Source organism: Euwallacea similis, chromosome 9 (genome assembly GCF_039881205.1).
Source record: "Euwallacea similis isolate ESF13 chromosome 9, ESF131.1, whole genome shotgun sequence".
NCBI lineage: Eukaryota > Metazoa > Arthropoda > Insecta > Coleoptera > Curculionidae > Euwallacea > Euwallacea similis.
Genome location: NC_089617.1, coordinates 4,769,235 through 4,796,827, shown reverse-complemented (window position 1 = coordinate 4,796,827; position 27,593 = coordinate 4,769,235). Strand labels below are relative to the sequence as shown.

Genomic DNA, 27,593 nt, shown 5'->3' with positions numbered 1-27,593 from the left:
ACAGCTGCGTTTGACTTTTTTCAAGTATACTTTTCCTTCACCCTCATTCACCAAACTAACAGAATTCCACAGGGCCAAATTCCTTTATTTTCACAGTAGTTGTGAGATTCAATGGTGATTTTACCACACATCATAAATATCTCGTACATCGCTTGGGGTAATAATAAAATAATAATAAAATCAATACATTTTATTTTTTTTTAAGTTGAAATTACATTAAAAATTCACTCAATTAACTAATGCGATAAAGCATCCGCCTCTGCATCCTATGCTGTAACTGACCTCTCCTGATCATGGCTTGAATTACCTTAACGATGACCCTCTCATTGTAGCCTTGCTGTACGAAATCCTGGATTATATTTTGCTGCGAAACTTGAGTCCCGATTGCAAATCTGCGTTTAAGTTGTTTCTCGACTCTGCTGAGCAATTCCTGCTCCCCTTCAGTCGTAAATCCTTCAACTCCTGTAAGCAATTTTTAGTTTCAATGGTACTTTTAAAGAGTTTACTTACCACTAAGATTGCCGCTCATCGCAGCATCTAACGTCGACACTTGGAATAGCCTCAAGGCTTCATCCACGTGGCTACTGGTAGCGAATGGCTGTAGCTGCATCTTGGCTAAGGCCTCAGACATACGCACGACAGCTTCCAGCTGCCGAACAGTGATTGGAATACTGTTTTTATGGTCCACTTCCTTCTCATGCTGATTGGCTCCAGACCTATGATTTTTTTTCTACATATACAATAATTGTGCTTTAATTATCGTTTACCGCATGACAACGTATCTGCGTTTGAGTTTCTCAGCTGCCTCTTTATTCAGCCTGGGCCCGCATCTAGTCCTGCAGTAATTGATGTATTTCTTGAGAAATTCCAAAGAAAGTTCGCCCTCTTTGGGCTCCTCAGTCATTTGACCTGCGTTCATATGGATGCTCATGATGTGCTTTGCTAAAGTCTGATTTGTAAATAGAGAGATTTGGTTTTTTTTAATGGTTTGAAAGGAATGAACGCACCATGTCTCTGTTCTGATCGTGCTCGTCTTTGACGATGAAAATCATGTCGAATCTCGAGAGGATCGTGGGCAGGAAATCTATGTTTTCGTCACCCTGCAGTCAGACAAGATAATTTCAGATCAAAATAAATACGCCTGTGAAATTTGGAAATTGACAATACGACTAAGAATGTCTTTGGAAGTTCCCTTGGTATAACACTGTCTCAAATCAAATTAAATCGAAAACTTGAGAATTCCTAGAACCCTTTTTTGGCTTAAAATATTAATTAAAGGCAGTGGCATAGTTGCGTTTTACTCAGTGTTCACTAACTCAGAAAGTTGAAAACTTCACCTTTGTTTCATCCCAGCGGCCGAAAATACTGTTGGCAGCGGCAAAAACAGAGCATCTCGAGTTCAAAGTAGTGGTTATCCCCGCTTTGGCGATTGAGATTGTTTGCTGCTCCATAGCTTCGTGAATTGCTACCCTATAGAAATCAAAACCCACATTAAAATATAAAATTTTATTCTAATTTTTACCCACCTATCATCCTCCCTCATCTTATCAAACTCATCGATACACACCACGCCCCCATCGGCCAGCACCATGGCTCCGCCCTCCATGATGAAATTCCTCGAAGCGGGATCCCGCATGACTGATGCTGTTAGCCCTGCCGCCGAGCTCCCCTTTCCTGAAGTGTAAACGGCAATTGGAGCCACCTTTTCCACAAACTTTAATAACTGAGATTTGGCAGTTCCAGGGTCTCCCAAGAGAAGCACATTGATGTCCCCCCTGCGTGTTAATCCATCGGGCAGGCGCTTTCGTGAGCCCCCAAATAACAAACAGGTAACTGCTTTCTTTATATCCGCAGCGCCATAGATCGATGGGGCGATACTATTGGCTAACCGCTCGTAGATGTTGGGCATGGCCGCCACTCTCCTAAATAAATCCTCTTCTTCTGAGGTTACTGCCCCACAGCCAGGCGCAGCAACTCCATCTGTGTCTAATTGAATGCCCACAACGCGCATATAAGCGGAGCGAACCCCTGTAATGGCCTTCTCTTTGCCTTCTCTCTAATTGTCCAATAAATCATGTAATGTAAATCTAATTATACAAGATCATGTAAACTCACTCTTGAAGCTTTGGTGACCTTTTTAATAGAGTAAATCCCCAGGATGAAAACACGATTTCCAGGCACCACTCGATCACACAAATATCTATCACAGTACAGCAACATATGTCTTGGAATCTCCCCTTGGGGAATACCATCTGGCAGTTCTTGTAGCTTCAAAATCTGGAAATCTACAGACTTGCATTTGTCAGGCATAATAAAATATGGGTCCATAGGGCATTTGGGACGACCAGCTTGCTCAGTGTTGCATTTGCGAGGCATTATGTAGCCTTCAAGACCAGCTTTGACTGGTAAATTTGGGATTACATTACTACAAGATCTACATTGAATCGAGATTTTAGTGGCTTTGGCTTTAATACCGGAGGCACTCACTATAATCCCTGGGATTTTCACCAAGCGAGAGACCACTTCTGACTGAAATTATTTAGCTGCTAACTCCAATTTAACAAAATTCTTTTAAATACCTTTAAAGCTCTCAAATTGGATGAGTTAGCATCAGAGTTAAAAGTTATTTGTATATCTTCAACTTTATCTTCTCCTTCGGGTCGAGGTGACGTCAGCTCGTCTGCAACCTCGGTGGCAGCTTCTTCAAATATGGGCAAATGCTCTGTGGGTTGGCGATAGAGTTTGTCCGCAAGGGTTTCATCAAAGCTGCCCACATCCTCAATGTTAATATCAAGGAAGTATTGGCGTAAGTTGTAATTGCGTTTTAGGGTATCTCTGTGGAAGTTATAACGAATTTCAAGGGTCAAGTAATGCAGAAAATTGAGCTCATTAGAGGAGCTAAATTTCCTCATTTATCAAGTACATTTCTTTAGTCTAACAATTGCTTTTACACATTAATGACTTACCTATATTTGTAATTGAAATTCTCAGTGTGAAACTGCCGTATGAAATCTTTAAACTTCTTTTTTACCCCCAGCAAATTGATGGCATTATTATCCCCTTCGTGTTCGCTTTGGCCCGGCCAATTTGAGCTGAATAAAACGTCAGGGTTATCGAAGCCTTCCACCATGCTTAAATTTTAAAGTTTCAGGCTAAAATCCTAGTTATTTTCTTTTTAAACTGCGAAAATTGACGAAAATGAATTAATTTTACCACAACAAATGAGGCTACGATTTTTTGGCGGGAATAAGTGAGCGTCGTTAAGGATCTGCTGATAATGACAATGTCAGTATCGACAGACATCTGTTAATATTTTACGCGTTGACGAGTGTAGATAATGTAGAGAACAATTGTGTCTTTTATTCAAGTTCATGAGCTAGTGATTTCATGACTCGTCTCAGTTTTCTCTAACATATCAAATATAACTCAATACAGTTATTCTATATCTAAATTTGTCTCGGATGCTGGCTTTGTTTCAATGTCAAATGCTAATTTTAAATGGAGAAGGAATGCTCCTAAATTTCACAGAATTACTGGAATATTTAGTGAAATTTTTTATATTACAGCAGGGACATTAGTTAGTCAAATAAAACGTCAATAATCATTAGTAATGATTAAACTAAGGTTAATCTAAAATAAACCCATTGAGCTAATCTTTGAAATTGTCTACATTATTTCCACTACATACAAATTCGTTTGAAATATTCTGTTGCTAAATCTTTTCCATACCCCATGTTCTCCAAATTCCAAAAGAATATATGCAACATTGTCATGTTTTCCAGAAATATCCTACAATTAGGGAAATATTTCCTGCATTCTGCAGTTTTGTGGCCTCAAACTGGCTGAAACCTGTAGAGACATGTAAAGTGGTACGCATACACGCGGTACTGCAGGCTTTATATCGATCGTTTATTCGGGGTTTGAATCGGTTAATAACAATTTATTATCAATCAATCCTAGACAAGTTCGGTCATGAAATATCGGGACCGAGTTAAACAGTGGCATTAAATAAGTTCGGATTATCTAATATTCGCTCAGAATGGAGCTCGAACTTCGTGCAGTCCTAGAAAGCAATTTGGTTCAGTTCACGAGGAAGTTATTTGAAATTTTAGTATCGTTGCGTATTTGGACTTGTAGAAATAATGGACAGTGCGAGTATGAGGCAACCCAAAAAAATGTGTTATAACGCAATGTCGGATGAAGAAGTTGAGGTTTTTTGTATAGAGAATAGGTGGAGAATTACAAAGTGGAGAAGAAGTAGAATAAGGAAAGTGACGTCAGTCCTAGCATTAAAGGCTGTTGTGTGAGTGTTAAATGAGCTTCAGTATAGATATTTAAATAATAATCAATAATAATTGTTTAATTAAAAAAGTATCGATTTCTTTATGGTTTTATTCTCCACGTGCAGCCGGCAACGCTGCCTCAATGTTGATCTTCATTTGTCAGAGAGAGGCGCCATGATTGCGTTCGCTCAAATCACATGCGCCATTTGTCTCGTAAAGTCTGTACTGTGTTTCTTACTTATCCTGAAAGATTTTAGTGGTAAATCGTGAAGTTCAACGTATCTAATCATTCAAATAGTGTAAATTTCGAAATCTTCATTGACCTGTTTAGCAAAAGGTTCGAATTTGCAACTTTCCTGGGTTGAAAAATCGAAAAAGGCCCTGCCTGTGTGTGACGAGTGTCTGACAGTGTTTTGTTTTTCGAAAGGAATTGCGATGCGTCCCAAAGTGACTTTCGGCGTTGCGGTGTTTAGTGCGAGGTTTTGAGGGCGATTTTTGGGGTTTTTCGTGCCGCAGGGGGATTATTTCAAGCTGTTGAAGACGGATACAAATATGGTTAAAAGGTATGTGTCTATAAAACGCACCCTGTTTGCTTTTGGCATAATCATAATTTGTCGTCTTTGAGGGGCCCTGAAGGCAACCTCTTTTTGATGGATTTGGGTAAATATTTGGCCTCCTTTTGTCTAGAAATTGCTCCTTGGCCATACTCTGCTAGGTCAATATAAATGTTAAAAAAAAGGTCAAAAAGTATCCTTTTGATTACTTGGCTGTTGTAGAATTTTATCCTAGTTTTACATAGTTTTAGCCCCAGACATTGCCACTAAATGTACATTGTAAAAATATGACTTGAAGTTCAAATTGTCAAAAAAATGTTAACCATATATGTGAAAAAAATCCCTTTGAAGGGTTTCCTGCAAAATTTTAGTGTTATTTTACACAATAACTTGTTACCATACAAGTTCTTATAATTTTTTGAAGAATATGCTTTCTGAAGGGAAAATTTCTGATGAGGTTTTGTACATAAAAATGTCTTGGAAATATTCTCAGATACCTCAGAAATACCTCAGAATATATGTTGTTTCAACTTATTAAAAATAAGATACAGAAATAAACTGTTTTGGCCCTAGACAGAGAGTGAGGTTCGAAATCTTAAATTTGGCATTTGTTAGATATCTAACCTCACTCATATTTCAAATTCAGCTGATGTACCTGTCTATTACTTTTAAAGGGGCAAAATACTCGACTCCTATGACTTTACTTGATTTTTACAATTTAATTAAAATCCCTTGAAATATTTTTTAAAAATGAAGAAATATACAAAATTTGTTCTCAAATTATGCTACAAATCCCCATTGACCATCACCTAAAATACATAATTAACTTTATTACTAAACATCCCTCACCCTCTCTTTAATCTCTTCTCATGCTGATGATGACCTAAACTAATCTGGGGCCTATGAAGGGCTCTTGGATAACATGGAAAGACATTTCAATGCCCAACATTGTGCAGGCTTTAAGGATGGTATTCAGGTGATACTGCAAGTTTCCAGAATTGACCTAGTTCAGGGCTAAGTGAGTTTATTCTTTCAGAGATGCCAATCTTTTTAAAGAATTGTCTTTCTTTGACAGTGGCTCATTGATTTTTACCTATACTTTTAATCAAGGAAACACAACCACCGCTTCCTCATTAAGAAACCAAGACTCACTTATCAAGAGTGAGGTTTAAAGGACATTTTAAAAAGTTGCACCAAGACCAAGAAGGTCACCAAAAAGATGCTGAAAAGGAATAAAAAGTTGCAAAAAGATGTAGGAATACTCATAATGAATCTGAAACCTAGCTTGAACCAAAATCATCTTCAAAGAGGAAGTCAGATCTTACATAATATGCTGGCAGTCATTGTTGTTGGGATCAAAGGCTAGCTTCATGGGGCTTTCAAAAGAAAGGAGAATAATGTTCAGTGTATTGATAAAGTGTCTGCGAAGGAGGTTTTATATGAATGTGTAGTGGTAGTGCTTTTCTGGGAGGTGGTAGAACATTTTTAAAGATGCTTAAGGACAGGACTAGAGCAGGGCTTGTCTTATTCAAAAGTGCTCTTTTAGAGGGCAGATTTGCCAGTTAATTAAACAGTGACATTGACTATTCAGGAAATGTTTGCTTGGCAGTGAAGAAGAAATTGGCTGACATTTTACTTGAATGTATATTAAATTATCATCATAATATAATGCTATTTATCACGCTTTTATCAGTAAAACCGAATAAATATTTCTGTTAGAATTGTGTTTTTTATTCCTACAATTATTAACAACAAACACATTTTTTATCTCTTTGTGTGTATCTATGCGATAAATACATATTTGCAGCTACCAAGACCAACTGCTTGGACTAGCAACTTAATGAGAAACCTCCAGTTATGCCCCATTAATTGCCAATGGAGAAAGTTTCCTTTAATGGAATTACTTGAGAAACTACCCAGTCAGTAATTAACCTCTACTAATGGATATTAAGGCCTATAAGCCCCAAATGTCTTCGACTCGCCCTTAAACAACACCGTCCTAGTTTAACAGATCTATTCCTGTCGCTTCTGGATTCCACAGCCTGGTTGAAGCGTGCGTTTAATCCAGAGAAAAATAAATTGAAGAAGCAATTACAATTGGGAAGTGGGCAGTTCCAGAAACAATTTTGGATTTAGGTCTATGGAAGCATGGTAAATAATGCACTTGTTCCGGGAATATTTGTTATAATTAATAGAGACCAAATGATTAAATCTAGAATTTTCGAGAGGATATTAGAAGAGATTTGGATGTGAGGTTAGGCCTAATACAAAATTTAAGATGAAGCAGGCTGCACTTGATAGATTGCTTCCCATATTGAATCTATTTTTGTTTGTTGAGTCCACATTAGTTTTTAATTTCATAATAAAACGTTATCTAATGATATCAGCATAAAGAAAATTCAATCGTATTGCTTCTCAAAATGGCGAACATTTTGCCACATAATAAATTCCACAAAATGGATGATGAATGACAGAAACAAAACCCGATCAAGTTGTTTCCAAAATGGCAACTTTTCGTGATGAAAATCCACAAAATGGCCGAGTAATTACACGCAAAACTCGATCAGATGCATTTCGTGTTCTAGTTGTTTTCAAACTGAATGCGTGCTTTCCCGACATTAAAAAACACCTAAATTGCCTGTATCATTTATAGCTTACTTGCACTATTTTTAATCTGATTCAGAGGTGGTGAAAGCCCATCAAAAAAGGTCAGTAACCGCGCTTATTTTCAATGCGTTCCATCTCGCCCAATAAAACATTATTTGAATTGAACAAAAGAACGGAGTTTACAAGAGATTGGCGGCTGCAAGCGATGACACTTGACACTAAATAATATCGGTCAAGCAAGTGTCAAAACTGAAGAATTGGCTACTCCTTTCTTTCTCTTAAAGTCTGTTGCGCATTAATCCCGTCACAATCACACAAGCATGGCCATAAAACAATGGCAGTGATAACGAGCCGTCTAGATAGTTTCAAACAATGAATGAGTAGCGTCGTATTGTCATCGGCCATGTTTGCATGTGCGTAACAAAGAACGAGTATGAAAGTTTTGAACAAAGCATTGGAAACGTTTGTTTTGCTGCAAATTAAATATTTGGCAATCTCGGTGTAGCCGGGTCATTGTCTCCTTCGTATGTGGAAAAGCTGCGAGAGGTACACACAGAAAGAGAGAGAGAGAGTGATAAATTCTGGGTCCCTGGGGAGGTCTTTAGTAACAAATTACGTGAAAAATTACTGCCTGCTTTAATACGCTATGGTTTTTCTTCTTAAACATTAAAAAAAAATTCAGCAGAATTAGTGAAGCGTATTAAAATCTGAAAATTCCGGAGGTCAATATGCTATTTTTAGTAAGTATTGGGTGTTTTGCATTTGTTACGTAGAGGCCCGGCTAGCTCAGTCGGTAGAGCATGAGACTCTTAATCTCAGGGTCGTGGGTTCGAGCCCCACGTTGGGCGAAGTTTTTGTTTCCTCTATTTCTCTCTTTTGCTGCAGCATATTCGGTTAAAAGGAAAATTGAAATGTGACCTTAATTCGCGACCATTTATCTCCTTGTTGGAAGAGAAGGTCATGAGCACGTTCCCTTGGGGGTCACCGCGATTCATCCCTTATGCATAGGACAGCTCATCGAAGGGATCCCTGCAGTTTCCGGACAGCGCAGTTTGTCTCTGTCGGCTTTTGGGGTTGTTTAGGAAATGGGCATGATTTTTATAATGACACAACAAGAAAACAAATTTACTGCGTTAGACAGGAAGTTCAACAACATAGTGGAGTTTTTCTTAGGTGTTTCTCCACGCAATTTAATCATGTGCTTTTTTATAAAGTGGCCTTTCATTAGTACTCTTAACTGAGCTCAACAACATGACGGACTTTTCTATGCTTTTCCATGAAAAAGTTTTTGTTAGCCATTTTGTCACACTCCAATAAGTCACAGTTTTCCATACTAAAGCATGCATTGCGTGCACAAAACCGGAGGCAATAGCGATAATTGCACCTGATGCACTGAAATGTTTACTGCCTCGTCTTCCCATAAACCTCGCATGTAGTGCATTTTATAGTGGAATCTAAACCGATTTGAATAATGTAAATCGCCCGAGAAAGGATTGTCGTCGTCGTTGAAAAATTCACGATACTCCGGCCCATCATCCATGCCCAGCAGTTGGTCCGCAAGCTAGAAAGGTAACCGACTTTGGACGCGTATAAAACACGATTATGGCCTCGATATTGGCAGTGAACTGTTGGCCTCTTTTCGCTCTTGATTTGCCTTTTGATTTATTTGGAAATAAATCGGAATGTGTGCGGCTTTGAGAGGGCGCCAGTGTTGATGTCAACGCAGTAAAAATGGCGGAATAGGTATTACCGCTCGCCATTTTGATTACATGAAAGAATTTAATGGGTGTCGATATTAGTGCCGATGTGTTTTATAAGTGCCTTTTTGTCACTTGCTTACGTATCATGGCGGAGTAATCTAAAAAATATTAATTTTTTTGTCTATCTTGTTCTCATTTATTTCAATCAAATATCACAAGGTTCTTTTGTGGTTCTGAGAAGCGCCACTACTGATGTGAGGGTAGCAGAAAATGGCGGAACTAACGTAACTCAAAAAATTTACCAGTATGATCAGGGTTTAAAGGTATTGTTCGGTATTGGATCGTTCTTGGATCAATCAATCAATAATCATTAATCAAGGGATCAATTTATATGATTTCCGGGTTTATAGAAACAAATGTGGGCTTTGGTAATTATTCATATCTTGGTCTATGAAGCCAAAAATAGCGTTCTTTGTATGGTTTCTCAATTCCAACTCCAAACAGTCTTTTCTTATCTTTTTGTTGAATGAAATTATCTGAAAAATAATCGAATAAATGGGGTGTCAAAGGTCACCTTGCGTCACAGGTTGTGGCCTTAAGAAAGCATATTAACAAAGACTTTCATTTTCTTTAGCATCTTGGGTAAAAAGTCGATGCTCAATGAAGAGCCAATTAGAACTGTTTTACTTTCAATTGATAATTAGAAGTGCTTAGTTAAGACACTTCAATTGGTTTAGTTTCTCTTTTTACGGAAAAAGTGAATGGTGTCAATCTATGCAGGAAGACACGATCATTGAATGAAATACTGAATTTAAAATCGATTCGCAAAAAGCATCACAAACCATAATTGAAAACTCAGATATGACTGGTATAAGGGTAAGCAAAAGAAGACATTTTGATGCTCCTACAAACCTCCTCATCCTTTTGAATTTTCTTGTCATACTTCAAGATGAACTATTCAAAGTTTTATTAAAATTTTTTAAATATCGCAGTTAAAGGGTGGAAAAGGGAGACATTTAAATTTTATGTATTTTTGTTTTCTGTTTATTTCTAAAACTATTTTGCCCACTATGCACAATTTTTCTGAATGTTTTCTATACCATCTTGTAGTTCCAGGTTTCTGCTCCAAATTGCCTCTTCAGGAGTTAGTTCTGTAATTTAGAACAAATGAGTTATTGTGGGAGGAGGGGGGGGGGGGTTGAATGAGGGAGGAATAAAAAAAAATTATTTAAAAAATCCAAGATTGGTGCTATTTTATCCAGCAACATAAGCGAGTAAAATTAATTTAAAAAACATTAGTTTTGAAATTGTCGCGTCATGTTGAATAGCTTCACTCAATCGTTTCATATTATTGGCAACTGTTACACCAGTCGACGCGACTGCTGCGCTCGAGCCCTGGACATTGATTACGTATTGCTAATTTTCAAGATTCTTAATTTCAGAGCTGATTCTTTTAATCCGCGACCGCTTTGCATCGTTAATCGACTTGTTGAGGTCACGACGGAAATCTGGGCCATCGTGATTGCTTATTCATTCGCTCCGGACGCCACGATGATAATCCATCTTTGTCCGTCTTCCGGGACGCAAAACCACATAAAAGCGGAAATAAATCAAGGACTTTGCTGCCGATAAATAATGCCCTGGAAATTGTTATTGCACGAGCGGGGTTTGACCCAATTGGGGGGCGGGCGTCACGCGAAACCGAAGCCTCAGAAACCCGCCAAGTCAGCCGGCTCAATTAGCCCCAAAGCTCCCCCTTTGCGATCCTCTTTGATGGGGCACATATATATATATATATATATATATATATATATATATATATATATGAAACCGAACCGTCCATTATTCATCGCCGTATGACCTCAAAACCGCCTTAAGATCGGTTTTAAATCAGGGAATTTTGAAACCATCCCGCCATGTTGGTTTTTTTAGTTTGATGCTATTAACAACTACGACGGCTGTCATACTTATGACGTCATCGTAGGCCGTAGTGGCATTACGGGCTTTAAAAATTTGAACATTTTTGTGGTAGAACTCATCGTTTTTCATTTATGTGCAGGAAACAATACCGTCAATTATTAGTATTCGCCGAGCGACCTCAAAAACGTCTAAATTAGGTCTTAAGGTCGTTTTTGTAATATGGGAATGGGAATCACTGGCTATTGTTTGCTGTAGTAGCAGGTTCGGTGACACGAAACAAGAACTTTGGTTTGACTGAATCCAAGGCCCAATTTGATTTCAATTACTGAAAATAATTGCAATTATTGAATAAAGTATGATTGATGTATAGACAGGTAATTGCCTGCGTAGAGTACAAAGTAAATCACGTCTGGTAATTGGGTAATGTTTTTTTGGAGGTGTAATGGGTGGGTGTTTAATTCCATCAAGGTTGTCAGTTTTGTTTCTGGAAGTGCTTTCATTAGTTAGAGTGTGAAATTTCCATTAATGCCAGCCGTCGCAAAGTGATTTGGCGTGAAATACTATTGAAAAAAGTTCATTTCAAGATGGCGGCAATTCGAGAAGTTTCTAGATTTGTCTGGAAGTGTTTGTTTCCATTGTTTTCAGTGTAAAATTATTTTTAATTTTAGGGATAGCACCGTTGATTTTCTAGTAAATATGTTCTACAAAATTTTGAAAAAATATTCAATACAGAGAGTATTTTAAGTTTGTTTGAAAAAGAGTATACAATCTTTTCTCGAATTTTCAGGCATTAACTAAAGGGGTTCCTATTGCTCAACTTGAGCAGTCATAGCAGTTTTAGGCATTTTCGCTGGTATTGGAATACTTACTGTGGACAAGTCTTTACCTCAAGCTTCTATCAAAACTATGTTATCTTGAAATCGATTAACTGTGCTCCTCTGTATTGTTTACTGCAAAATTAATGTTGCGACTACTCAAGTTAAAGGAAATTCCTCGCTTTACACAATGAGAATTCTTCCAAAGAAATCTGTTTAAGTTGAAATAACAGCGCAAATTGACTTTCAGTTTGAACTCTTTATACAGCATTGTTATCTCTGTTTATCGAGGCCTCTGGACCTTTGAACTATCTATTATCGTTTAAGGCTCTTTTCCCTTTTACTGCTACCGAACTTTTCCGACTTATTTTGACTATAGGGTTGTTTCTTGTTCAGATCTTTTATTATTTAACAAACACTACATTAAAAAAATTATTTTATTTATTTTGGACAGCTCTTTACCACAAAGGGATCAAACATCTCCCCTTTAGGGTTTTCTTTGAAGAGGAACTCTGCTAGAAAATGAAGATGGCTGTCAGGCTTTATTTAGACCACCTCATATAGTTCCCTGGTCAAAGCAGCAGGGACCACGAAGGACATCAAATAAAATCTCAAAGGTTCACTTTCAGTAGCTATAATATTCTCTTCCGACATTTGGAGCGTTTCCAAAACCCATTTCTCTACTTTGTCCCCATCCTGCCTGCCAGTCTCATATGGTTTCATTTCAGTCTCGATATCTGGCATGGTGTTGCTTTTTTCCTATAAATCCTCTCCCCCTTCTCACTCGCCCACTCACTCACTCAACTCTTTATCCTCAACCAAATTTTTCGGTTTTGCTGCTGTCTGTTGCTGGGAGTTGGTGGTGTTGTACTTGAGCTTAGTGTCAATCATTATTTTGAGTAATCTTGTTGAGTTGTTTTGGAATGACAAGGCACTGATGTTGGCATAGCCCTGGGCTGATATTAGAAAAGCTTCTCCTGATTGGGTTTCCCCGGTATGTTCTCAAGGAATTATAATCACAGACAAAACACACGAAATTATACGTGTGTGGCCGAGAAAAGACCTGTGATTTGGGCCTTGGTCCTTTCGAAAGGGTCTTGATCTGATTTTCGAACGTTGATGCGGTTTTTGTCTTCTTTTCGGGCCCAAAAGGGGGAAAATGGAAAATTTTCTGAGCCTTTTAACTAAACCGAAATTAAGCAAAAACTTTATAATAGGAATTTGTCGGATTTTTGCCGAAGGGGGCTTTGAAACACCAGGATAGCTAAAGCTACATAACTCAATTAGGTGCAGGTGCATTTTCTGAATTGAGTATGAAAAGTACAGTAGCTCGAGTCCAAATTACTGGCACAGATATAAATTAAATTTTATGACAATATTGCAGAACAAATGTGTTATTCAACATTGTTATGCAACAGTCTGTTTTTTTTCTTTGATTCTATTTGGTAACAAGGTTTCACATACAAATGGGGGTGAAATTGAACACCATTCTTAGTTGCCCTGTACATGAGCGAATGCGCCGACAGAAAATTAAATTTCTTTTAAAACGATGCGTGATGTTCCTATATCTAGATCGTCATATCTTACTATTAGGTCGTGTAGTATGAAATGAGTAGATTCTCGATATGCCACATTCAACTGCGAATAACTTCACTCTAAATCTATATTTGGACTTGACTTTTTTTATGTGGAAAAGGCACATTCTTCCTCTTTCGATCAGAGTTTAAAGTGTTAAAAATTATTGAAAACTTTTATTTTTATAAACATTTTTGTGCAGCCATGCAAAATAGTGAAATTCGTGTGTTAATTTAATATGAGTTCCACCGTGGAACCACAACAGCTCAGACGGCTCGCAATATTAATGATGTGTTTGGTACTGAAGTCACTTCACAGCAAACAGTATCTCGTTGGTTCATGAAATTTCGTTCTTGCCTAACAAATGAACCACGTGGACGACCTGAAACTCAAGTGGATAACGATTATCTGAAAGCCGTGGTGGAAGCGAATCCACGTCAAAGTGCAAGCGAATTATCATTAATATTCAGTGTAACCAAAAAAACAATATTGACTCATTTGGCTGAAATTGGTAAGGTGAAAAAGCTGGACAAGTGGGTACCGCATGAGTTGAGCGACATACAGAAAGAACGACGTCTCGAAGCTTGTGTTTCTTTGTTGTGCCGGTATAATAACGATCCATTTTTGAATCGGATTGTTACTTGTGATGAGAAATGGATCCTATATGACAATACCAGACGTTCATCGCAGTGGTTGGATCAAGATGAACCACCAAAACATTGTGCGAAAAAAAATCTTCATCAAAAGAAGCTTATGGTGTCCGTTTGGTGGTCCAACGCAGGTGTCATCCATCACAGCTTCATGAAACCTGGTGAATCGATTACGGCTGATGTCTACTGCCGACAACTGACCGAAATGATGAGGCAACTGACGGTTAAGCAGCCAAGATTAGTCAATCGAAGCGCACCGCTATTGTTGCACGACAACGCTCGGCCACACACCGCACAAGTCACCTTGGCCAAGCTACAGGAGTTGGAATTAGAAACTTTTCGTCATCCACCGTATTCACCCGACTTAGCACCCACTGATTACCACTTCTTTCAAAATTTGGATAACTTCTTGGAAAGGAAAACATTCAACTCCGACGAGGCTGTCAAAGCTGCCTTCCAAGAGTTTATCGACTCCCGGCCTGCAGGCTTTTACAGCAGGGGAATCAATGAACTTCCCGTTAAATGGCAGAAGTGTATTGATAATGGTGGTGCATATTTCGATTGACAATAAAAACATTTCATATAAAAAAAAAAATGACTAAAGTTTCAATTCAATTCTACTCATTTCATACTACACGACCTAATAATAAATGCTCTGTCTCGTACGACCCTGTTTTCTAAAATGTTTTTGCTTTAGTCGAATAAAAAGTGTTAATATTCATATAGTATTATTTGAAGTTTAAATGGGTCTAATTCCTAACATACAAAAAAAGTGTTCAACATTAAGGTTCAACAAGCAGGTTTCCAGGTATATATGTATAGTGAATTTAGCGCAATAAATGTGAGCCGAAAAATAATGTCTTTTATTAACATATACAGACATAGCTCGATTCCAGAGGCAGCTGCAACTTGTTTTAACAATTAATATTTTCCGTATTTGGACATTTCTGTAAACTTAGCCTAGTGCGACACTGCTTTCCTAAAGGGGGAACTAAAAATTTCAAGTTATGTAAAGGAAATTTGTGGTTCTGGAAGATGGAACCAAAAAAGTGTTCAGTAAGGGGAACCTCAGACCTTCGAAGTCTTATTAATTAATCCATAATTCGTCGATATTATACTACCATTAATGGGTCACTCACTTGACGACACCTAGCAAGATACTCATTTACAATTCTGCAAGTTTTAACCATTTTTACATCTCGCTACTTTCTACTCAAGTTTGCATGTAAAGACAAGTAAATTTTGAGATAAGTTTTGACAAGTCTCTAGCGCGTATCCCCCTCACTCCAACCTGCACAATCTCATCATTATAGTGCGGTAACTTGTGTTTGGCAGGGCATTACCAAGTCTCTATAGTGCGGTTCTAGTGATGAAGAAGGGTGTGATGAAATTCCGGGTAAAAGCACCTACGAGGGTCACTTTCCGCACTCTAGTGAGGCGCAATGCTACTTTAGAAATCTCCTCACAATATGAGGAGGTGCCTAGTACTAGTGCGGCTAGTCCTTTAGTAGGGAGAAGGAGGAAGGTTGTGATTAAGTTGATTCTGTATGTATTTGTGATATTAATTAGTGATAAAAAAATTCTTAGCAAACAGGAAATACATTTTTTTTGGGTGCGTCCCTGGTTTAAATTTCTTCAAGTTACTATTTTTTAATTAAGGGAGATGCTTAGAGGTTGTATCCTGTAGAAAATTATAAGTATTCATTTAATATTTTGGTTTTCAGAAATTAAAAAAAAATTGAACTTTTAGGCTTTATTCAGTTGATACTTCGGAATACATGACTAGTACGTTTTTGATTTCAATTTATTCAATTTGATAATTTTTGTAGTTGACGGGGACGCTTACGGTTGCGCCTTGTAGAAAATCATGGGCGTTCAATTCAGTTTTTTTTTTGTTTTTAGGAATTTTTTAAGAATTAAAGTCTACCGCTAATTTTTCAATAAATACACAGTTCTTGACCGCAATTTTTTTCGACAACCAAAGCCGATCCTCGGTTCAGCGAAAAATCTAAGTAATTAATTTACTGTTTAACTGCAAAAGTCCCGTAGTTGTCTCTTTTTAATATTAGACCTTAAACTGTTACTTAACAACACTGCGCAAGCATACTTACATAATGTCAGGAAACATTGTCGAAAGTACCTAAATTTGTAAGCGACATCCGTTTGCTTTAAACAATATTTAATTGTACTATTTGAGTAGAAACTAAAACATTTTAATTAAAGTGGTACCAGCCCATTCATCATCATCATCGTGACACATTAAAGGTACCTTCATATTTCTTGAACGGACAGGTTCATCGTCCCACCATGACTGTGATAACATAACAGTGAACGTCGCCTTGTAGTTTCTTTCAGTTCGTGGTACTATTTTGGGTGATTTTTGAGACGTTACAAGTATGTCAACAGGACTATTCCTGACAATACCATCATGAAGTTCAATTACGAATGCTTTTTACTTGATTTTGAACCCCATAAAGATTTACAGTAGCGTTACATGTTATTTTTATTCTATAAAAAATTTGAATATTTCCAATTTTTTAACCAAAAGAAATTCTGTAAATTGATCGTACCGACATTACTGACATTTATGAAGCCAAACAGAGCGTTCATTTGTGCATTTTAGGTTCTAAGAACAAACTCATTGAGATTTGGAATGGTAACACAAATTATTTTTACCATGGTCTTCTGAGGATTGAATATCTTTTGAACTAAGCCAATTTTGTACATTTTAATTGAAATTGTTTACTACACTAAAATTAATGAGACCAAAAAGAGTACCTGTGGGGCATTTTAAATTCTAGGAAGGAAATTCAGGAAGAATATTTACAGTGGCAGCACAAATGGTCGTTAAGGGATTGGGTTGAAAAGTAAAATATTTTAAATTTTTTTGATTAAAAAAAATCTATAAGTTTTGATTGCAATTATCGGCGCTACTGTAATTTATGATGTAGTTAAGGAGTACCATATTAGTTACTAAAAATCAGCTTCTATTAAGATTTACAGTGACGGTACAAATAATTATCTGACGGATTGTACCTGGCAGGAGAGCTTTAAGACTATTTGACATTAAAATTTCAGAATATGCTAATTAAAACATTAATGACCGTTGAAATTACTCTTACTGATTTACATAAACATTTCCTTGTCGAAAACCTAAACTTTGCCTTTTGTATAGTCATCCCAATTAAAGGAAATTAAGGTCGTCTGCATTTCGTCCCAAGTATTATATTAGTCAGTAATTAACCCCGCATAATCTCAGTTTTATTATTTTCACCTAAAGCCCATTATCGACAAAGATTAGCGCTTATCATGTGTGCAAAGCGTTGTAATAACCGAGCCCATCTCATTTCCCCTTAAAACCATCGATAAGATTCCGGAAAACAAACATTTTTGTCACAAATATTTGTAATTTTTCCCGTTAATTCGGGCCTTGACTATGTTGTGAGATAACCTCGATAATAACTAAAGAAAAATTTGTTTCTAGAGGTGACATCACGATATAATTAAGGTTTTTTTTTTCAGGTCCGATGGCACGGAGGCGCCCATCATTGAAGAGACCCAACACGACGACAAACCTAGGCAGCCGGTCACTTACGGAGAACTAGTGATTTTAGGGTAAATATCCCAGCAAAATAATCGATTTGCTAACTGAAAAGCTCCTAATGAGGCACGTGCCTCCTGGACGTAATAATATGTGGACCGTAAATTTTGTTTGCATTTGGGGGATTTCACATGATTAAGGAAAACAAGGTCAGCAGTACCAGTACGGTACGACCTGATACCGCTTAACGCGCGTTTATTTATACAAATACAGAAACGTTAATTTGCATTACAATTATTATTGTGTGATTTGATGTAGGTTGTTGATGCAGAGGAGGCTCCCTCGGGGGAACTCGCTAAAAAATATTTTTAAATTATGTACATAGTTTTAAAAAATCTATGCTACGGCAATGAATTCTTAATATATGCATATTGATATGGAGAAACGTGAGATTTATAGGTGTAGGCAAATGAGGGAAAACTGTTTTTTGATTAATTTTCCTCGATTTTGTAATTACAAAACCGAGAAATGGTGCTAACTATCATGAAGGTGAATGGTATTTAGTTACTATTTATTATTTTGTACATCTCTTCGGCAATTTGACCAAAAAAGCATTTGAAATCGCAGTCAAAGGATCAGATGTGAGAATTTGTGAAGCATCAGTTTTATAGTTCAAAGTTTAGGAATTTCCGAAGCATTCAAAATTTCTTCTCGATTGCTGAAAAATCTCGTTTAATCTTCGGGTTTGGACTCAATGAAGGTGTCACCGAGAGGAAAGGAGTATTAGAATTTGAATGAATTAGTCGATCGAATATTCAGGAAGAACAATACGTAATTAGGGTTCTAACTACTATTTAAGCCGTAAGAAAGATGTTAGAATCTGAAGTTGATCAGGCTCAGAAGAAAATATCAGCATTCAGTTTTGTCATGATTTAATGCTGTTGTACTGCGTCTGACCTGAAGCATTATCGAAGCTTTCACGAGTCCCTCCTAGAGTTCATGTTTAAGGAGAGACTTAAATTAATTGTTTTGTCTGCATAACTTTTTTAGGAATGTTACATTGCGATACAATAAAGATTTCCACTGTAATTTGTCCCGCAATCGTGCAAATTTCACGCAATCGTGAAATTTTTGTTAAGGTCAGTTGCGCCTAACGTACAAAAACAACAATCGCCTATTAATAGTCAAATTTAGCAAACGGTGCTGAAATATGGCTAAATTCCACTCTGTTACGGTTCTTGAACAAAATGATTTCGATAAATTGATAAATGCCACCCATAAATGAGTACTAAGATTATGGGTCTACATGAGACAATCTGAGGCGTAGAAAGTGGCAATTCTAAGAATAATAATAAATTGACGGTACTAATATACAGGGTTTCCCTGAAATGGCTTGACCAAAAATTCCTGAATCAAAAATAAGGCCTTCTAGGTAAACTTACTGATATCTAATGTGGTTTCGTTTTGCCACTACAGGGCGCTAAGGTTTTCAAATTAATATCGTTACTTCAAAATAATTGCTAAACGCTGTTGTCCTCTGCGACGAATGAATTTTTGATGATTTATCCTAAATGCTGACATTGATGAAAGACTTTAAAAAGCATTTTATGGACAAATGAGTCGAAATTTTCCCACGAATGCATAACCATTTTTCATAACCTTCATTATTGAGGGAACATTAGAGAAAATCCTCATTTAAAAAAATAGACTAGTTTTTAAAGAAAATTTGGCGTGAATATTTGGGCAGCTGTTGTAGGTAGAACCTTAATTGGATCTTATTATTTACCAGATAATTTAAACGGAGGTAATTATCTGCATTTCCCACGGAGAATCTTCCCGACGTTTTAGACGAGACTTCGTTAAATGTTAGAAGTAATATCTTCCAAAATTATGGTTGCCCAGCAGATGATTGAGTTGCCGTAAGGGAGTTTTTAGATGAGAAATTCCCCAATCATTGAATTGGGAGAAATTGATCAATTTTGTGGCCTGCGACGTCTCCCGACTTGACTTCGCTTGATTATCTCGTGTGGGGACGAGCAAAAGAAATAGTCTATGCGGTACTAATTTTTACTCGGGAACAATTAATGGAAAAAATCGATGCGGCATTTATACAAATGAAACAAAATATTTCATTAGGAGTTACTACGACTCAAATGTGAACACGAGCACGCAAGCGTATAAAAAATAAAAGGTTACATTTTGAAAATGAAAGATAATTAATTATACTATTCTCTACATTCAATTTTTTTATTATGTTCATAATTGTAAAATTAATACTTATAATTATTTGTAATAATGTTTTGGCTAATGTGCTCCTTGGATACTTAAAACTTAATTTCTCTAATTTTTAAAACGTTTATTAAGAATCTTTTTAGAAGGACTGAAAGACCATTACCTAAGGAATTTTTTAAGAAATTTAAATAAACATACGTTTAATCATTTAAATAAAATCCACGTTTGAATTTAACTCTTGACTTTATTACGAACTCGGAAAATTAAGTTTATGAAGTTCTGAGTAAGTATTAGGTGTACAACTTTGCTTCCGCCGTTTTTGAATAGATGTATGTAGCGGTAAGTAATGATCGAAATAAATAACCCCATGTGGGCATGCAGGAGCCTTGGGCACCTGTTAACATAACCTCATAAAAATATTAGTCTATTTGTGTCTTCATCATAAAGTTATTCGCAATTGAAAATGTCAGTGTACGAGCCAAATTCTCGTCATTTGCGGGAGGTTTTACTTTTCTGCTTCAATATGAAGAAATCTGCTGCTGAGGCTCATCGAATGCTCTCAGATACTTATGGGGAAGCCACTATTAGTGAAAGGACATGTCGTGAGTGGTTTCAGCGCTTCAAGAACGGTGATTTTCACGTCGAAGACCAACATAGCGGTGGAAGAAAGAAGGTTTTCCAAGATGCGAACTTGGAAGCATTACTTGACGAAGACTCGTGTCAAAGTCAACAAGAATTGGCACAATCATTGGGAGTGACTCAACAAACAATCTCAAAACGCCTCAAAGACATGGGAATGATTCAGAAGCAAGGATATTGGGTGCCGTACGAGTTGAAACCAAGAGATATTGACAGGCGTCTGTTCGCTTGTGAACAGTTGCTTGCAAGGCAAAGACGGAAGGGATTTCTGCATCGTATTGTGACTGGGGACGAGAAATGGGTTCATTACGATAATCCCAAACGCAAAAAGACTTGGGGATATCCCGGCCATGCTTCCACGTCGACGGCCAAACCGTCTATTCATGGTTCCAAAATCATGCTCTGTATTTGGTGGGATCAACTCGGCGTAATATATTATGAGCTGTTACAACCAACTGAAACAATCACAGGTGCTCTTTATCGAACCCAATTAATGCGTTTGAGCCGAGCATTGAAAAAGAAACTGCTGCAATACAACGAGAGACATGATAAAGTGATTTTGCAGCACGATAATGCTCGACCCCATGTTGCGCAAGTGGTCAAGAAATACTTGGAAACATTGAAATGGGAAGTCCTACCCCACCCGCCATATTCTCCTGACCTAGCTCCTTCTGATTATCACTTGTTTCGATCCATGGCACATGGGCTAGCTGACCAACACTTCCGGTCTTATGAAGAAGTAAGAAATTGGATAGAATCGTGGATCGCTTCAAAAGATGTCCAATTTTTTCAACACGGGATTCGTATGCTGCCCGAAAGATGGGAGAAAGTAGTGGCCAGCGATGGACAATACTTTGGATCCTAAAGGTATAATTAGTTTTTTACAATAAAATCGCGAAATTCGGAAAAAAAACGGCGGAAGCAAAGTTGTACACCTAATAACAAAGCCATTTTAGATTTTTTCGCTTAAATAACTTGAACAATTTATCCATACATAATTAAAAGTTTAATAATTTTTTTTAATTAAAAGGCTTGTGGTTATTCTACCCTTCAATAATTGTGAGAAGGCACGGTTGATATAAAAAATATTAAAAACTTAATTATCACAAAAACCGTAACACCTAGTATATAGGTATATTTGGTTAAATCGACTCAAAATCACATAATGTATTACCCCCTAACATTATTGCAACGACTTGCTAGACACCCTGTGTAATAAATATAAAGCCACTATCAACCTTAACTCCTTGTCTCGGTCTGTTATAAACTTAACAACTTCGAGGGCTGAATAATATATATGAGCTTATAAATTTAATTATCTTATGAACAATAGCCATAAACATAGTGTTGCGATCCTGCAGTGACACCTTTTCTTTCATCAAATTATCCAGAATTTGTAATTTTTATTAGTACGTGATTTTTGTAGGAAATTAATTAAATTGTATAAGTAAAAAAATATTTTGTAAAGCGATTTGCGTAGAGTTATAGGACTCATCGAGACGATAGATTTGATGTATTTTTATTGTCCTACGCGTTCCCGAGATATCGGCGTTTCAAATTTGAAAAGTGATAAAAAAGTATACCTCTCCCCTTATTAATTGAAAATAAATTGTATTATTAATATATATAATTAAAATGTTTTTCTCTTTATTGTTTAGTAGGGTCGTTCGCAAACAGGGTAAATAAAACACCTTTTTCAAACATCTTTTATTTATCATTTATTAGGTTCGCGAGAGCTGCATAATAATTGTCAATCTAATAAACATATCAATTGGAAACATTTATTTTTGTTATTAAAATTCGAAATACTTCACGGGCCTATGATGATACCTTGAATATGACGACCTATAGAGTGGATGTTTCGCTGTCATAATTGCGTCAAATAAATGACCAAAAATATGGCGGAATGTTTTAAACATTTTTAATTGTTTTTTTTCTCATTTTCATTAATTTTAATGGAAAAACACAGTGAAGTAGTGCTAATTATTATGGATTTGAAAGGTATCTAGTTGCTGTTTATTATTTTGTGCAATAGAGCGGTTTTATGATGCTTAGAGATTCTGTTATATGAGCTTGAATTTGGAGAGCTTCAAGGAAGCTAAGTTTCACGAGTCTTAGATATGAGAAAGGAGCTTTGGAAGAGTATCACAAATGCTGACATATGTCTGAATTCCGCAAGATGCGGTTACAAACAAAAAATCCTTGGCAAATTCCAAGAAATGCATTTTGTAAGCCAGTTTGCCAAGACGCCAAGGAAGCCTTACAGCTAGATAATTAGTTATACTTAGGACACGTGGATTTCCTTACTAATCGCTTTGGCTAAAAGGGAAACCATCCAAAGTCCGCATGAGACGTGCCCTGACTAACTACATCGGTCCCCACAAGTCTAAATAGGGCACAAACATAATTCAACCAACAGCTGCTTAATTAAGCTTCACTGTTTAAAAGTTTCTTCATGGGCCCACGCAGTCGTCATAGCAATAATAATTAGCTCCCACGCGAACCGCACTGACCTATGTCCGTTTTAGGTACAATGGGTCTCTGCACCAAGGGGACCGTGGGCGCAAGCGTAGTAAATTTGTGTTGCTCAAGCGGCCGGTGGCCACGGGGGTTAAGCGGTCAAGACACTACATGGTCAAGACACCCCACTCCTCCCAGGCCATCCTGGACACCACCCAGCACTCCATTTCCTACACGTTGAGTCGCAATCATGCCGTCATCGTCGAGTACACCAATGATGAAGAAACGGACATGTTTCAGGTGAGTAAGCGAGATGATTTAACTTTTCTTCTGAAGTGTCCATCTTTGACAGTTTTTATTAATCAGAATGTTTGTATGGGGAAATTTAGGTACAGATGGAAGGGTTATGCTGTGAAATAATTTTTTTTTATAAAGAAACATTCGCTTCATCTTGTAGAATATTTAGAAAAAAGACTTTGTTGTGTAATAATTGTCAATAGTATTTCAGCCATCTTGCGGAGTTTTCTTTGAACTTCAATAAAATCAAATTTGTAGTTGATTTCTATGATTATTGCAGATCGGAAGATCGTCTGAATCACCCATAGATTTCGTTGTAATGGATACAATACCGGGCGACAAATCCGGGGACCTGAAAGTGAGCCAAAGTACCATTTCCCGGTTCGCTTGTAGGATTCTGTGCGAACGTAACAACCCAAAAGTGGCCCGGATATACGCCGCCGGCTTCGATTCCTCCAGGAATATATTTTTAGGGGTAATAGAGCCAACTTTTTATCTGATAAACACAAAGCAAATTCAGGGCGATTATCTTCTTGGAGTGCCTTGAAAACAGGTTTCAAGGCTGGCGAATTTTTATCGGAGGTCTAGTTTTTTAAGACCTGCGGCAGTTCGGCAGACCGAAGGTTTTTTCGTGTTCACCGACTTGAAGAGAGTTATTTTGGGATAATATATTTTGGCTAAATAATAAGGGCCACTAAAAGGAGAATACACCGTGTAATTTCGGTTGTTTTATAGCGGATAAAAAAGGTTAAAAGCGATCTTCTAGTACCGAAAAACCTTTCTTTCGGGAACTAATTAATTTCTCTCTTTTTAATGCCTTAAACTGTCGTTTCAAAGTTTAAACAAAAAAACACAAAACCAATAAAATCTGTTCAGACAGTATTTTAAAATTGTACAAAAAACTGTAGTTGTGTAATTTGTACCTGTCCTGGCTCGAGTGAAGCTTTTCAGTTAAGTCAGAGAAATATGGCAGAGATGTTGCCAGTGTCATTAGTATATTGAAAATCGTAATAATTAAAAATAATATTAAAAATTAGTAATTTTTAAATATTCCTGTAAAGAGAAGTTTATGAGAAATAATTGAACCACGAGGAAGAATGTGTGATGTAGGAAACCAGGAAATTCTCAGACCATAAAAAATTATTGGTTGCAATCTTTAGTGGCTTTTAGGTTCTGAGATTCCCACTGTTTATTTTTAATAGACTCTAGAAAATTGTAAACGCTTTTTTTTGCAAGTTTTTTTTCGTTCTTAAGGAAAAAGCTTGCAAATGGCAGGAAAACGGCCGAGATATTGACGGCCAGACAACGAATGGGGTACTCATAATGCACCCCCGAGGAATATTCTGCGGGGGCGAAGCAAAATGTGGCCGGTGGATGGAAACTTCGGTTGGCGGGGGCGTTTTTACCCGGAGGGAGTCCAGATCTGCCCAGCAGAGAGGCCAAGTGGTAAGTTACCCCCTTTCTCCGTCTATTCACCAAAAAAAGGCTCCAATTCATTTGCCTCTATAGATAGATGATGAAAACAACATCCTCCAAGACGGTTCTTTAATCGATTTGTGCGGAGCAACGTTGCTGTGGCGATCTGCCGAAGGCCTGGAAAAAACACCAGTGAGTGTAAAAAATATTTCCATTGAAATGGTGTAAGTTGATATGTGTTTTTTCAGAGCAAACACGACCTGGAAAAGGTGATAGACGAGATAAACGCGGGCAGGCCGCAATGCCCGGTCGGATTGAACACGCTGGTAATACCGCGCCGCATGTCGTCCAACGACAATCAGCAGCAGCCCTACGTTTACCTAAACTGCGGCCACGTGCAGGGTTTGCACGACTGGGGCCAAGAGGATTCCGGTGAACGAAAGTGTCCTATTTGCCTTGAGGTATGTGCCTAGAATGATTCCGATCATGAAGTGGTCACGTTAGTTGATAAAGTGACTGCCATTTTCACATCAGAGCTGTGAAAATGCTTTTTTCCGCACGCGGATAAAAGGATATTTTCTTTGTACCTCCACCGTTTTATCGATGTTTTGATTGGATTTTTTTGATAGTTTGACTTAGGTTATTTTCGTCATTTTTCTACAGTTTGAAATTATTTTTTGATACATTTTTCTGTTCTCACTTTACCTCAATATTTTCTTCTTATTTCACATTTTCGTTGCTTCTTTATTTTGCAGTTGTTGCGAAAAAACTAACACCGAGACACGCCAAAACCAATATTTAAATCAAAACACTGATAAAATAGCGAAGAAACATTGAAAGCAACAAATCCGTCTAAACTGTAACAAGATATTGGAGGGCTAACACTAATATAGAACTAAAATGTGTCTAATCAAACTGACATTATGGTGAAGAATAGGTGCAGAAAAATAATTTTTTTTCATAAAAACGAAAAATTTGGACCTTCTCGAAACTCGATCCTTCTACTCCTCGAATAACAGTTTGTACGAATATTTTGTTAATACTATTTGTCAAGACAAATATACGAGGCAATTGTCATTAGCAATTGTTTTATATGGGATAAACTTTTGCGATTTAAATTTCCGCAATTTAAAGTCACTTATTTATTTAAAAACGAAAATTTTCTTGGAAAATTTGTTGACAGAGAGTGCTGTTGCTGTTTCATAGCTCCTATATGTGGAAAGCCCTAAAAAATGCCCAAATTATTTCTTTTGGTTTTTCAGTTGGGTCCGGTAGTGAAACTGTGCATGGGCTTGGAACCGTCTTTTTATGTGGACTCGGGGTTGCCAACGTTCGGGTTCAATCCGTGTGGGCATATGGCCAGCGAGAAAACTGTCAAGTGAGTAGATTTTGTACAAAAATTTCATCCTCAAGGCGTAATACAGGAATATTCAAATTTTTAATTTAATCTGATTAAATATGGCTTTACCAAATGTCTACACCACTGAGTTTAATACATATGTCAAGATATGTCGATTTTCGAATCTGATTAAGACAGAGAAAACCTTTAAAATTTTAACTATGTATCTAAAAAATGAGTCACGGATGTGTTATATTTCTCTATAAGTTAAAATTATTTAGTGAAACTTTTTCCTGTTTGTAGATATTGGGCGAACGTGGGCGTGCCTCACGGTACCAACGGTTTCCGAGCTGTGTGTCCGTTTTGCGCATCGCCTCTTTCCGGCTCGCCCGGCTACGTCCGGCTCATCTTCCAGGACAACGTCGATTAATTCACCTCGAATATCAACGTTACTATCTCCCCAATAAATAATATTTTACATACCGAAAAAGAGAGATTGTGCGCGAGAACGTATTTCACATATAACAAAGACCGGAAATTTTGGTTTATTTCAGGCAAAAGTCTCTGTCTTTGTTTGAAAGAAGTTTATTGGATGTTGTGATTGGTGTGGGAGAGGGCGGGGGAGGGGGGTGTTGTTTCATATAGTATTTTAGCGTACCAAAGCTTTATTTATGCGCGTTCTACAACCTGTAACATAGGACCTAATTTAAGGTTTGTATTGGTCGTTAAAAAGGAAGAAAACGCGGACTTCATTGCAACAGCAAAAAGATTAAGGAAATGCCGCGTGACTATCGGAAGATATTTTCCCACATTCGTATCGAATTGTCTATTGAAAAGGGCTCTTTTAGCAGCATTTTGGAACCATAAATGCTGCCCGAAACGAACCCAAACAATTTTTAAAAATCACCCTAAAAAGGGGGGCTTTTTCGCCTCTCTAAGCTACTGTAGTGACACCTTGAACTGTGCATTTGTGTGAATCGTTAAGACTGGTTAGGTTTAACTTCGTATCGCTCTGATGGGTAAGGTATTAATAGGCTTCGTGGTATTGTTTGTGGGGGTGTGGAAGCTTTTCAAATATACAGGGTGAATCAAAATTGTATTACTCGAGAGGTGTCGAGAAATTTTATTGCAAAATTTGCTTGATTTGCTCAATTTTGTCATTTTTATGCCCTGTATAAGAAGAGTGATAGTATTCAAAGAGTGCATTAATAAAGGTTCTATTACCCAATTTAGGTTATAAAATGGGGACCGCGTAATCACTTGGGATCGCCTTGTTTATTTGTTCGTCTAGGATGTTTTTTACGTGAACAATTTTCCGACTTATTTCTGTATTTAAACCGATTAATAATAATTATTATTGTAATACCATTGTAAATATGTAGTATAAGATTGAACCGCTAGTTGGTATAGCCCGAGTAAAGCTTAAGGTATTTTTAATGGTTATATTCACAAAAAAAAGAATTTCTCTGTGCCTGGATATTCACTAATAAATTGTAAGAATTCAGTTTTACTGTTGACCCAATTTACCTATCCTCTGATAAATATCCCAAACTCTCCCAAATCCA

General features: G+C 37.2%; 2 protein-coding genes and 1 non-coding gene across 3 annotated transcripts; 2 read left to right on the top strand and 1 right to left on the bottom strand.

The window, feature by feature from the left end:
* Positions 1 to 212: 212 nt before the first annotated feature.
* Positions 213 to 3,167, bottom strand: Mcm5 (Minichromosome maintenance 5). Its single transcript, XM_066393254.1, has 9 exons — positions 2,967 to 3,167; positions 2,580 to 2,835; positions 2,116 to 2,529; positions 1,527 to 2,056; positions 1,338 to 1,470; positions 1,008 to 1,100; positions 768 to 949; positions 511 to 716; positions 213 to 462 (listed from the first exon to the last, which is right to left on the bottom strand). The coding sequence occupies exons 1-9, from the start codon at positions 3,128 to 3,130 to the stop codon at positions 233 to 235; spliced, it is 2,208 nt and encodes a 735-aa protein (XP_066249351.1). The 5' UTR covers positions 3,131 to 3,167; the 3' UTR covers positions 213 to 232.
* Positions 3,168 to 4,458: 1,291 nt separating this feature from the next.
* Positions 4,459 to 27,532, top strand: Pli (E3 ubiquitin-protein ligase pellino). Its single transcript, XM_066393347.1, has 9 exons — positions 4,459 to 4,846; positions 17,627 to 17,719; positions 23,045 to 23,276; positions 23,554 to 23,748; positions 24,528 to 24,719; positions 24,783 to 24,881; positions 24,938 to 25,150; positions 25,952 to 26,067; positions 26,332 to 27,532. Exons 1-9 carry the CDS (start codon positions 4,836 to 4,838, stop codon positions 26,456 to 26,458), a joined length of 1,278 nt encoding a protein of 425 aa, XP_066249444.1. The 5' UTR covers positions 4,459 to 4,835; the 3' UTR covers positions 26,459 to 27,532.
* On the top strand, positions 8,220 to 8,292 carry TRNAK-CUU (transfer RNA lysine (anticodon CUU)). Its single transcript has one exon. It is a non-coding gene; the product is annotated as a tRNA-Lys (tRNA).
* Positions 27,533 to 27,593: the final 61 nt, after the last annotated feature.